General features: G+C 40.3%; 1 protein-coding gene across 1 annotated transcript in view; it reads left to right on the top strand.

The window, feature by feature from the left end:
• The first annotated feature begins 584 nt into the window (after nucleotides 1-584).
• LOC145414898 (receptor-type tyrosine-protein phosphatase H-like) overlaps nucleotides 585-14,408 on the top strand; it is a 34,633-nt gene continuing 20,809 nt past the window's right edge. The window contains exons 1-7 of the mRNA XM_080284315.1: nucleotides 585-600; nucleotides 1,152-1,430; nucleotides 3,354-3,413; nucleotides 3,707-4,000; nucleotides 6,840-7,118; nucleotides 9,391-9,684; nucleotides 11,781-12,065. Of these exons, the coding sequence (XP_080140441.1) occupies nucleotides 585-600; nucleotides 1,152-1,430; nucleotides 3,354-3,413; nucleotides 3,707-4,000; nucleotides 6,840-7,118; nucleotides 9,391-9,684; nucleotides 11,781-12,065 (1,507 nt within the window). The remainder of the gene's footprint in view (nucleotides 601-1,151; nucleotides 1,431-3,353; nucleotides 3,414-3,706; nucleotides 4,001-6,839; nucleotides 7,119-9,390; nucleotides 9,685-11,780; nucleotides 12,066-14,408) is intronic.

Below are 14,408 nucleotides of genomic sequence, written 5' to 3'. Positions count from 1 at the left end.
TTCTATTATATGGGTTACGTTAACCGTTTGACGCTAAGATTGCCCAAATAAATTATTATATGTAGTAATATGTATAGATTAATTTACAAACTGGGCTTCACAAAGTTTATCAGATGGCCAAGGTACGTTTGAAATTTTGAATTCTCGTGACAAATCAAAAAATGTCCAAGTAAAGTTCAGGCAAATTAAGGTAAATTACGTTATTACTGCGATAGTTTGTAAACACTAACCTAGCAAATATGAGGAGGGGGGGGGGGGTAGGCCGCTCGTGGGATGTCCCTCTTGACTAAACAGACGAATTTTTAAATTTATTTCGGAGCGTTTTTCGGTCGCATCAGTTTGCATTATTCTTTCTACTTTTGCATCATCTGTAAGTTTTGTATATTTTTAGTTTTGGATATCTAGTTACAACTTACAACAGAGCTGAGACGAGGTATGGACTGCAGGATATTTAAAAGTGACGGTGACAGACAGCGTCTTCAGCCGTGTCTACCAGCCATTTGTCATTGGAATTCCGATATTGTACTAGGTTAGATTTTACAAAATGTCGCAGTAATGACAATTTACCATAATTTGCCTGAACAATGGGAAAAGATCAAGGTAGCCTACTCGCAAAATTTTATCTGGATGTGTTTTTATTTGTCCCGAGAATTCAAAATTTCAAACGTGCCTATTCCATTTTTTAAACAAATCTGTACTGATAACTATAATATTTTATTTGGACAATCTAATCGTCCAACGGTTAATGTAACCCTTATAATAAAAATATTTTGTAATGCATTGTTAATAATAAATGCACTCTAACGAGCAATCAACTGCCAGCTTTCAGCAGCTTAAGGCTCATCTCTTCTTATATCAGACCGAATAGGCTACAGTAGTAGTAGTAGTAGTAGTAGTAGTAGTCGCAGTACAACAATAACAACAACAACAACAACAACTACTACTACTACTACTACTATTACCATTACTCATTAATAATAATGGTTATTATTATTATTATTATTATTATTATTATTATTATTATTATTATTATGAAACTCAAGAATGCTTTCTTATCCCTTTCATAACATTCTTCATGCACGTTCAGCACACCAAAAGTAAAACATGTTGTGATCAGTGAACATTTAACATAACCTCCCTGGTGTCCACAGTCCCTGGTCCGCCACAGAATGTGACGGTGACCAGCATCTCAACTGACACCATAACTCTGCAGTGGCAGCCGCCAGACAAACCCAACGGCGTCATAGTCAGCTACACAGTAACCTGGAGCCCAGAGGATGGCGGAGGTACTTATACAACCCCTGGTGACACTTACAATTACACCATCCCTGACCTGCTGCCCTGCACCACCTACACCATCAGCGTCACCGCCGCCACCAGCAAGGGCGATGGACCACCTGGCAGCACTTCCGACTCCACTCTGATTGAAGGTGAGTATAAACTCTTGCATTATTTTCCGTCAGAGAATTTAAAAAGTTACATAAGGTACTGTTAATCTTTGTTACCTTAATAACGGGCTTGTATAATTTTCCACAGTACACGAAAATATAAATAGATAGACAGAGGTATAGATAGATAGATAGATAGGTAGACAGATAGATAGATAGATAGACAGACAGCCATTTAAATTTGAAAGGACCTGAATGATCAAATCCTACAAACCATCACACCGACAGAGCTGGATTTTAGCACACAAGCTCGTAGCCATGACCTGACCTGATGTATACTTATGGACCTGACGTGACCTTATAACAACTGAAATTACTTGACTGAAATAGGTTTTAATAGAACCAAACCCACTTGCCTGAATACGAACATGGCTGAAAAGAACTAGAGTGACCAGAACAGACCTAAGCTAACGTGAACAGGTGTGAATGACCCCGATGGCCGTGGAAGGTGCCGGGATGAACGTTTTTATGACCTACGTTGATGTAATTAGACCGGAAGTAACCAATATACACCTGAATATACTTGACTGAGCATTAAAGATGTGATAAACCTAAATGGATGTAACTGGACCTAGAAAGAAGAGGAAGAAGAGAAAGACGGAAGAAGAGGTTGAAGAGAAAGATGGAAGAAGAAGAAGAAGAAGAGGAAGAAAATAAAAAGGAGGATGAAGAAAAACAGGAAGAAGAAGAAGAAGAAGAAAAAGAGGAGGAAGGAGGAGGAGGAGGAGGAGGATATCTGGGGTCATAAAGGCAGATGATCAGTTTCTTGCTCGCTCGATATTCTCGTACAACACAACACACATACATCGACATCACACCCAGATTCCAGTTGTACTGCTGGGTGAACGGGGAGAAGGGAGAAGCATACTTTGTCAAACAGTCTGACCGGCCAAGAATCAAACACAAGATGATCCATTTGAGCTGAATATGCTAAAACAGCACCATCGACTCCCCCCCCCCCCAATAAGTAGATATAAAATTGCACACTAAAAATTAAATACCACTGAATTGACTGTTTCTTGACTGAGCTGAAATGTTGCGATGTACCCAAAAGGACCTGTTGGCATGAATGGGTCTGACTGAACATGTATTGTATCTGAATGTCCCTAAACTGACTTGGTTTGACCTGTGTTGGCCAGAATGAATGTGAGGGTCGTGCATGGACTCAAAGTGGCACTGACTCGTTGAAGTGAACTGACTGAACTTAACTGATCCGAAATATTTAGCTATGAACTAAGCTGCTGTAGTAGAATGGCTGTGAAGGGAACATACAAATAAACCTCCAGTGGCTTAAGTGGTCGTCATTTAATATGTTTGGTCTAAAATGGACCTGAACTAACCTGACTGGATCTAAATTAATCTGACTGAACTAGACTGGATGTGAAAAACTGACTGGATTTAAATAAAACTGAATACAACCAAGTGGACCTGAACTGACGTGAAGAACCTCATTGTACCTACTTAAACCTACCAAGATCTATTTAGCACTTATGAACTCTGAACTGAACCTAAACTTACTTAACTGATTCTGACTGAAGATAATAATACTGAAGTGACATGAATGGACCATAATTGATGTGATTGGACTGAGCCATATCTGGAGGCAAGGCCTGTGCTGAAATGGTCAGAAGTGATGACTGAACTAAAATGCTGATAACTGGGAAAGTAATAGGTCGTTTCATTTGTTATTCTGACAGTTAAGCCTGTTATGCCCACTGACGGTCAAGCTGACACAATGCACATACGCGGTCGACGAACGAGCTTATATCTAATGTATTCTTTGCTTGATTACTAGATAAAGTATCTTATTTTGTAACACCAAACGGAATCAATCATTTATGTTTAAAAAATAACCATGTTTGAGGATGACATCCCAAGAAGCTTACCTTTACCTTTTGTCCTCAGTCTCGGGGCCGCCCACCAACGTGAACGCAGCCTTGGTGTACAACCAGTCTCACAACCTCAGTGTGACCTGGTCTGAAGTGAGGACTGCATTAGATAACTGCTAATTGGGAAAGTAATAGGTTGTTTCGACTGTTATTCTGACAGTTAAGCCTGTTATGCCCACTGACGGTCAAGCTGGCACAACGCACATACTCGGTCGACGAACACGTGTATTTTTATTGTATCCATTGCCCAATCCCTAGATTATGTATCTTATTTTGTAACACTAAAGAGAATCAATCGTTTATGTTAAAACAGATGACCATGTTTGAGGATGACATCCCAAGAAGCTTACCTTTACCTTTTGTCCTCAGTCTCGGGGCCGCCCACCAACGTGAACGCAGCCTTGGTGTACAACCAGTCTCACAACCTCAGTGTGACCTGGACCCAGGCTGAGGTGCCCGGCAGGTGTAACATCACCAACAACACCATCACCTGGCAGTTAGCCGACTCAGAGGATTTGTTGGACGAGCACACGGTGCCCGCCACTGAGACCTACCTCATCGAAGGCCTGAAGCCCTGGACTACCTACCAGGTCTGTGTATCAGCCATCAACCAGGGCGGCGAGAGTCCAACAACATGTAACAACGGGACCACTGACGAGGACAGTAAGTGACGCTTTGTGTTGTGTTGGCTTCTTGTGGCACAGTGATGGCGTGGGCACCAATCATCCTCGCAGACACATCATGATAATGCGTGTAACCTCTCTACGGTTGTTTAAAATTACTAATGTGTGAGACTAGTCTAAACTGAATTTCATCTTTTTAGACCAGGGGTGAGGAACGTCCTGCCTCCGGGCCGCATAAGGCCCTCAAGACCATTTGATCAGGCCCGCGAGGCAATTCATAAATGCAGTTTCATAGACTCATGAACGACTATATATATATATATATATATATATATATATATATATATATATATATATATATATATATATATATATATATATTATGTACTGGGGTATAGTTGATTTTAAGTTGATAATTTCGTATAGCCAGCGAATGATGTTAAAAATATCCTTATGGCCCTTAATAGGAGAAAGATTCCCCACCTCTGTTCTAGACTCATGACAATAATTAGATAAATTAACTCCCTGCAGTATACACAAACGCCCGTACTTTTCCTGTAAACATATTTACTCGTACATGAGTGAACGAAAAGCAATCTCTCTCTCTCTCTCTCTCTGATCTAGGCTATATCTTTATCTGTCAGTCTGCCTATCTATCTATCTATCTACCTATCTACATAATAGGTAGATAGATAGATAGGTATACATAAAGATCTATATATATCTATATATCTGTTTCTATATCTACCTACCTATCTATCAATCTATCTATCTATCTGTTCAAATACCGTTATTAACAATGTTAGGTGTGATGAAAGCAATTCGTCTTCAACTACTGTTTAACAAATTAGAAAGAACTCAGAGAGCACATACCTCCGTCAGCACCAATAAAATTTAAGATTAGTACTGTAATTCCTCTTTCCTACCAGAAGAATAATTTTACTTTCTCAGTACACAATCATTTAATTCTACGGTCATAGTGTGCCTTGTTGCTGAATCTCAGAGATTGCATACCTCATCCGACGCAAACAAAATTTATGACATCCCTGCATCCGGATCCGGATCCACCTCAAAATCTGTTGAACTTTTCCTTGACCCACTGCCCATCTATCCACCAGATTTCATTGTTATCCGATAACAGATTTTAGAGATATCTTGTTCACAGACAGACAGACAAACACGGGCGAATACATAACCTCCTATAACTTTGTTGGCGGAGATAACAATACTGCTGCAAACACGGGAAGCAGTTGTTGGAAAGGGACTCCTTCTCTTGGCAGCCACGATAGGCTGTAACCTCGTGATTCAGCTGCCCTCTTATACAAAGGTCCCGCAGCTCCAGTCCTGTCCCCCCAAATGACGGATGATGAACTGCAGGAGAACAGCAGTTTATGCCTGCACTCCACCGGGTTCACGTTCAGGTGAGCCTGGTGCCACGACAACAACACCACCACCACCAACAACAACAAAAAGAACGACGACGACGACACAACAACGGCAACAACAACAAAAAACAAACAGACACAAACAGACAAACAAGCAAAAGCAGTCTCCGGATCTGACTTTACCTCTTTTCACCCCAGTGACCTTGACCTTTAACCTAACATCTTGATAATCAATCTTGACCCGAATATTTTCATTTGTTATCAAGATGACAAAAAATAGGTTTCGTAGTATGTCAAATTTTGAAATCCGATCAGCAAGAACAGACAGCTTGGCAGACAGACAGGCAGACACAGAGACAGACACATACACACAGACAGACACATAAACACACAAACAGGCACACAGACAGACTCATAAACACAGACACATAGGCACACACAGACACATAGGAACACAGACAGACGCAGAGATAGACTACAGAGAAACACTCACGCACAGACACAGAGACTTACAGACAGACAGATACGAGTACAAACACAGAGACAGACAAGCACAGAGAGAGACACACACAAATAGACAAACACAGAGACAAAAACACAGACAGAAATACACACAGACAAACAGTTATAGAGACACACAGAGACAAGAATAAACATACACAAAGGCAAACACACAGACGCACATGCACAGAGACAGAAGCACGCAGCCAGACATAGATAGATAGATGATAGACACACACACACACACACACACACACACATATTCTGACAAAAAGACTGACACACAAACATGCAGACGTGACCTAAACCACATTGATTAATTCTTTCACTTCAACGGCGTATTATGTATTCTATTATTGCTGTCACCACACGATTTTATTCTGCTTTGGCGAGACTCTTTGGACTAGAGGCGTCAGATATACCTTTCACTGACCCCCTTCGATGTGTTTTTATTTGTCCCGAGAATTCAAAATTTCAAACGTGCCTATTCCATTTTTTAAAGAAATCTTTACTGATAACTATAATATTTTATTTGGACAATCTGATCGTCAAACGGTTAATGTAACCCTTATAATAAAAATATTTTGTAATGCATTGTTAATAATAAATGCACTCTAACGAGCAATCAACTGACAGCTTTCAGCAGCTTAAGGCTTATCTCTTCTTATATCAGATCGAATAGGCTACAGTAGTAGTAGTAGTAGTAGTAGTAGTAGTAGTAGTAGTAGTCGCAACAACAACAACAACAACAACAACTACTACTACTACTACTACTACTACTATTACTACTACCACTACTGCTACTACTACTACTACTATTACCATTACTCATTAATAATAATGGTTATGATGATGATGATGATGATGATTATTATGAAACTCAAGGATGCTTTCTTATTCCTTTCATAACATTCATCATGCACGTTCAGCACACCAAAAGTAAAACATGTTGTGATCAGTGAACATTTAACATAACCTCCCTGGTGTCCACAGTCCCTGGTCCGCCACAGAATGTGACGGTGACCGGCAACTCAACTGACACCATAACTCTGCAGTGGCAGCCGCCAGACAAACCCAACGGTGTCATAGTCAGCTACACAGTAACCTGGAGCCCAGAGGATGGCGGAGGTACTTATACAACCCCTGGTGACACTTACAATTACACCATCCCTGACCTGCTGGCCTGCACCACCTACACCATCAGCGTCACCGCCGCCACCAGCAAGGGCGATGGACCACCTGGCAACGCTTCCGACTCCACTCTGATTGAAGGTGAGTGGAAACTCTTGCATTATTTTGCATCAGAGAATTTAAAAAGTTACATAAGGTACTGTTAATCTTTGTTACCTTAATAACGGGCTTGTATAATTTTCAACAGTACACGAAATTATAAATAGATAGACAGAGGTATAGATAGATAGATAGATAGGTAGATAGATAGACAGATAGACAGACAGACATTTAAGTTTGAAAGGACCTGAATGATCAAATCCTACAAACCATCACACCGACAGAGCTGGATTTTAGCACACAACCTCGTAGCCATGACCTGACCTGATGTATACTTATGGACCTGACGTGACCTTATAACAACTGAAATTACTTGACTGAAATAGGTTTTAATAGAACCAAACCCACTTGCCTGAATACGAACATGGCTGAAAAGAACTAGAGTGACCAGAACAGACCTAAGCTAACGTGAACAGGTGTGAATGACCCTGATGGCCGTGGAAGGTGCCGGGATGGACGTTTTTATGACCTACGTTGATGTAATTAGACCGGAAGTAACCAATATACACCTAAATACTGTATACTTGACTGAGCATTGAAGATGTGATAAGCCTAAATGGGTGTAACTGGATCTGAAAAGAAGAGGAAGATGAAAAAGACGGAAGAAGAGGTTGAAGAGAAAGATAGAGGAAGAAGAAGAAGAAGAAGAGGAAGAAAATAAAAAGGAGGATGAAAAAGAAAAAAGGAAGAAGAAGAAGAAGACGTAGGAGGAGGAGGAGGATATCTTTGGTCATAAAAGCAGATAATCAGTTTCTTGCTTGCTTGGTCTTCCCGTACAACACAACACATACATCGACATCACACCTAGATTCCAGTTGTACTGCTGGGTGAACGGGGAGAAGGGAGAAGCATACTTTGTCAAACAGTCTGGCCGGCCCGAGAATCAAACACAAGATGATCCACTTGAGCTGAATATGCTAAAACAGCACCATCGACTCCCCCCCCCCCCAATAAGTCGATATAAAATTGCACACTAAAAATTAAATACCACTGAATTGACTGTTTCTTGACTGAGCTGAAATGTTGCGATGTACCCAAAAAGGACCTGTTGGCATGAAAGGGTGTGACTGATCATGTATTGTATCTGAATGTCCCTAAACTGACTTGGTTTGACCTGTGTTGGCCAGAATGAATGTGAGGGTCCTGCATGGACTCGAAGTGGCACTGACTCGTTGAAGTGAACTGACTGAACTTAACTGATCCGAAATATTTAACTATGAACTAAGCTGCTGTAGTGGAATGGCTGTGAAGGGAACATACAAATAAACCTCCAGTGGCTTAAGTGGTCGTCATTTAATATGTTTGGTCTAAAATGGACCTGAACTAACCTGACTGGATCTAAATTAATCTGACTGAACTAGACTGGATGTGAAAAACTGACTGGATTTAAATAAAACTGAATACAACCAAGTGGACCTGAACTGACGTGAAGAACCTCAGTGTACGTACTTAAACCTACCAAGATCTGTTTAGCACTTATGAACTCTGAACTGAACCTAGACTTACTTAACTGATTCTGACTGGAGATAACAATACCTGACGTGACAGGAATGGACCATAAATGATGTCGTTGGACTGAACCATATCTGGAGGCAAGACCTGTGCTGAAATGGTCTGAAGTGAGGACTGAACTAAAATACTGATAACTGGGAAAGTAGTAGGTTGTTTCAACTGTTATTCTGACAGTTCAGCCTGTTACGCCCACTGACGGTCAAGCTGGCACAACGCACATGCGCGGTTGACGAACGAGTTTATTTCTTTTGTATCCTTTGCTCGATTCCTAAATTACGTATCTTATTTTGTAACACCAAACAGAATCAATCATTTATATTTAAAAAGATGACCAATGTTGACCATGTTTGAGGATAACATCCCAAGAAGCTTACCTTTACCGTCCTCAGTCTCGGGGCCGCCCGCCAACGTGAACGCAACCTTGGTGTACAACCAGTCTCACAACCTCAGTGTGACCTGGTCTGAAGTGAGGACTACATTAGATAACTGTTAATTGGGAAAGTAATAGGTTGTTTCGACTGTTATTCTGACAGTTCAGCCTGTTATGCCCACTGACGGTCAAGCTGGCACAACGAACATACGCGGTTGACGAACGCGTGTATTTTTATTGTATCCATTGCCCGATCCCTAGATTACGTATCTTATTTTGTAACACTAAAGAGAATCAATCTTTTATGTTAAAACAGATGACCATGTTTGAGGATAACATCCCAAGAAACTTACCTTTACCGTTTGTCCTCAGTCTCAGGGCCGCCCACCACCGTGACTGCAGGCATGGTGTATAACCAGTCTCACAGCCTTCAAGTGACTTGGACCCAGGCTGAGGAGCCCGGCAGGTGTAACATCACCACCAACACCATCACCTGGCAGCTGGTCGGCTCAGAGGATTTGTTGGACGAGCACACGGTGCCCGCCACTGAGACCTACACCATCGATGGCCTGGATACGTGGACTACCTACCTGGTCTGTGTATCAGCCATCAACCAGGGCGGCGAGAGTCCAACAGCATGTAACAACGGGACCACTGACGAGGACAGTAAGTGACGCTTTGTACTGTGTTGGCTTCTTGTGGCACAGTGATGGCGTGGGCGACAACCATCCTGGCAGACACTTACAGTACTTCATGATAATGAGTGTGACCTGTTAACAGTTGTTTGAAATTACTGATGTATGAGATTTATCTAAATCGAATTTCATCTTTTTAGGCTTACCCCCTTCGCTGCCTAAAATCCATCCCTAGTGAAATTAGCAATTTCACTCAGGTAACGTATTCTTTATTTCATCCTTACTGCCTCCAGACGATTTTAGGTCAGGAAAGATTTTTGATCTAGAAAGACTAAATTGTTTTCAGTGACCGCCTTATTACAAGAGATCTCCCCTAAGTAGAGTAAAATCATATGGAAATGGCAAACATGAAACAAAATATGTCAGTGACTTGAGAGGATGTAACGTGTAAGCATGTAAGGTATCAAAATGCAGAAGTAAATTTAAAGTAAGTTTTAATGGGAATAAGAAGATGAGAGACACATTTTATGCCTATCGACTGCACGAGGTCACTAAGCCAATCCTTTACTGTAAAGTCTCAACCTTCCCCTAGAATACGACCCGCAGTAGTGGGTTTACATCCAGGTCCCCATTAGCATTGCTGGTGAATGGGAACATGGGAGAAACAAACTAAGTCCACCAGTCTGACCGCCTCGAGACTCAAACACTGATATACGAGTATGTGTCCCCTCCAGTTCGTAAAATCTATAATGAAGTAAAGAAAATCATCTGTGTCCAGCAAGAATATGATAATACGTCATCGGGGTGAAGAGGCTGACTGACTAAACCGCGACCCCAAGACCCCAGCAAAGAGTACAGGTATTTGCTTTGATCATCAGTTACTGTCATTATTCGCTGGCAGTTGTACCTTCCTTTATTAATAGTTTTAGAAGTTATTTAACCCTTTCACTCCGATGCCGTAGTTTTAATTTTGTTCTTGCTATTTTCTTTCTTTCTTTTTTTCTGTTTTTACTATTGAGGCTTTTTGGACCATACGAGTTTGAAAAAGTTTTCACTAACCCCTTCATTATTGGAGACCTTTTTTAAGATGAGCAAAGTTGCCCAAATTAAGAAAAATAAATAAAGTAATGGACTTTGTGGGATCAAATTAATACTACACACCTGGGATCACTCTTGTTCTGTGTGCCAAAGATACTGTTATGGGGTGCAAAGGAAGCCGGTGGTGTATTGGCCAACACAACCCCTACCGACCAGACTCCTGGATAAAGTTTGTTTCCTCTGTGTTACTGTTCACCCAACAACACAGCCGGCGATCTGGATGTAAAGTCGATTCCTCCATGTCGTATTCAAAAGGCAAGACTGGAACTTAGCAAAAATGGATTACCAGCCTCAATGGTCCTCGTACAGTTGCTGGGCATTTATTCTAAACCTTCTTCTTTTCCTACTGTGCTGATTTGAAGCTTCACTTGTTCAGGCGCCTCTCAGGGTCGCCGTATATTCAAAACTGACACCGCTATAGTGTGGACAAGCTACCATTTTTTTTACGATAGTTTTTGAATCCTATAATGATGATAGAATTTGCCTGGCCTTTCTTTGTCGTTGCTGACTGCACTGTATAATGTAGGGTGCAGGCTGATCACATCCAGCAGCCACGAGAGTTCTATAAATACTTATAAAAAAGTAATAATAATAAGTAATGGACGAGCTTACAGCGTCGTTCATTCGGTTTGAAGAATATGGTCCTTGGTGCTCAATTTCAGAGAGTCAGCATGGCGACCGGAAAATATAATTAATTTTAAACCATGCATGAATATATATCTATATCTATAAATATATCTATATCTCTCTATCTATCTATCTATCTATCTATCTATCTACCTATATATGTATATAACCAGATGCTTGCTGATACCAAGCAATTGTATTCAGTCTAGGAAATGAGCATTCATTAGTCCCTCAGTACGAGGGGTCTTTTCTTAGTTGAATTAAATTGTCTGGAGGTAACAAGAATGCACTAGGCTAATGCGTCACCAAAGTGAGTGTTGAATATATTCTGATCTGGTAGTGGTTCTTGTTAATAAAAGTAATTATGATTTGCTGTACTAATTATCTTCATGTTTGTCTCAGTACCGGGTCCTCCAGCTGATGTTGCCACAGAGACCTTAGATTCCACTTCCATCCAAGTGAGCTGGCAGCCACCACAGCAGCCCAACGGCATCATCACCGGGTACCTGATCCAGTGGAGCTCAGAACTTCATGTTGATGATGGTGAGGTGGTGGTGGACAGCAGCACCACATCCTACACTGTCACCAACCTCACTGCATGCACCTTCTACAACTTTGCCGTCAACGCCGCCACCAAGAAGGGTAACGGGCCGCAGGACACATCAGGCAGCCCCACAGCAACTGAGCGTAAGATATTTGTAGCAACCAGGTCGTTTCTCAAGTAGCATTTGTACTGTGGCTAAGAAGCATACTCTCTAAGATGTGAAAAGATACACTATAATTGACAAGTGACAACTCTGGGAGCATTAATTTTGTTTTAGGGTGCGACACACTCGCCTGAAACATGATCGACGAGAGGAAACGGGACACAAGATTCCGTACAAGATTCAGACACTGTTCTGAAGCAACAATAACTCTGTGTTTCGTTGCCTCTTCTCCAACTGACCCATTTCCTTTATAACATGTTCCAAGCAGTATGTCCCCACCCTAAAGCTCTGTTCGGTTCCCGTAGTGCTGGGAGAGGCATATTTCTGTGATTATCTATTTGTTCTTTTACTTTACCAGTCAGGTTGCTATCACCTACAGGGAAGTGAATAAACCAATACTTGCAAACCAACTATATCGCGTAAAATGAATGTGTGATAATAAATACGAGCGTATGAAAAGTATCGAACTTTTGTAAAAACGTATTATGAATTAACTCAGCCGTTTGAATCCGGTGACGTCTGTTTTCATTTTAATCTTGCTAGTTACAGACAATTTATTTACATTAGGAGAACTCTCTAGTACTGATGGGGCTAATCACTCTAATCCCTCCAGCACAAAAAGTCTCTCCTAAGCTACATCGCACCGTCTGAAGCCAGCAAGAATACGGTAAGAGATACGCCATCGAACTGAGAGGCTTAACCCAAGCTGGTACAATAAGGCTAGCCAAACTACACAGTGTACAGTATTGCCCTTCACTTGTGTCCTCCCTGTTCGTGTGTTTCTGCCTGATGTGTTCTTGGTCCGGATTCTCCTCGGCCTCCTCTTCCCTGCCGATTTATTTCTGCGTCTTGCATGATAAAACGTTCTTATTTATTAGGTACGCAGTCTATACTGATAAAGAATAAGAAATCACCATCATATCATCATCATTATCGTTCAGACCTCTCTTCTTACCCTAGGAAGGAGTGAGGTAGAGTCCAGAGAGCAAGGGCAAACATGACGAAAGGAGTAACTAACCCAAGCAGAATAACAGACTGTAATGGATAAGATACATCGCTAAGGAAGAGGTACTCCTTAGAAAACAAGAATACGGGTTCTTGTGTCTCTGTTGTCCAGGAGTCAAATTAATAAAAAAACCAGACCAATTTTTACGATAAACGAGTCTCCATAAAAGTTAACGATTAGCACAGATTTTTTGGTTTTCACATTCATTTCTACATTAATATTCAATCTGGTTTTATTGTGAAATGCAGAAACTTCCTGATAAGAAACCAAACCCCCAACCCCCCCATAAATGGCACAATAAGAATGAGAATTATCCTAGCTTACAGAAGCTCAATAAACTAAAACAAAATATGAATAAGAAATATGAATAAATACATAATGCTGTATAATATTTGGACATTCACTAATGCTTATTAGACATACTTTTTATTATTCGCGTGTGGTAGAGATGAAAAGATTTTTACATCTCCCTGATACGGATAATGACATGTTACGGATAATGCACTCACAAATAATAGGAAATTTACTTTTGGTATCTGTATGAGTGAAGGCATATATATATATATATATATATATATATATATATATATATATATATATATATATATATATATATATATATATATATATGCCTTCATTCATACAGATATATATATATATATATATATATATATATATATATATATGCCTTCATTCATACATATATATATATATATATATATATATATATATATGCCTTCATTCATACATATATATATATATATATATATATATATATATATATATATATATATATATATATAGATAGATAGATAGATAGCTAGATAGATAGATAGATAGATAGATAGCTAGATAGCTAGATAGATAGATAGATAGATAGATAGATGGCTAGATAGACAGACTGAGAAAGGTAGAAATGTATGCTAAAATGGTGTGGTCATATGGAGTGAATAGCTGAGAACATATTGACTTTAAAAAATCATACAGATCACTCGTGAAGGAAGGGACAGCCATTCGAGAACGAGGAATCATTGCGTGAAAGAAATTTTTAATCTTCAAGGTCTAAGCATCCAGGGCGATATGAGGTCTGTGTGGGATACGCCAAGTTCTATGAGGTTTGTGAGACTCGCTTTCCGTGATCCATAAGAGAATGAAGTGTAGCGACTGGGTAAACCGTAAATCAACAGGACCTGCTCGTGATTTGTGCAGACAGCAAATGAAAGACTGGGTGTGAGTGAATTATGTTTAGTTTTCATGTTTTCCGGTGCTACCCTTTTGGTACAGGTAACAGAGCATGCATTGGAAAAGCAGATATGG

The sequence above is a fragment of the Coenobita brevimanus genome, chromosome 101 (assembly GCF_032717465.1).
Source record: "Coenobita brevimanus isolate Jiangsu-jjx chromosome 101, ASM3271746v2, whole genome shotgun sequence".
NCBI lineage: Eukaryota > Metazoa > Arthropoda > Malacostraca > Decapoda > Coenobitidae > Coenobita > Coenobita brevimanus.
This window is presented reverse-complemented; position numbering and strand designations above follow the sequence as displayed.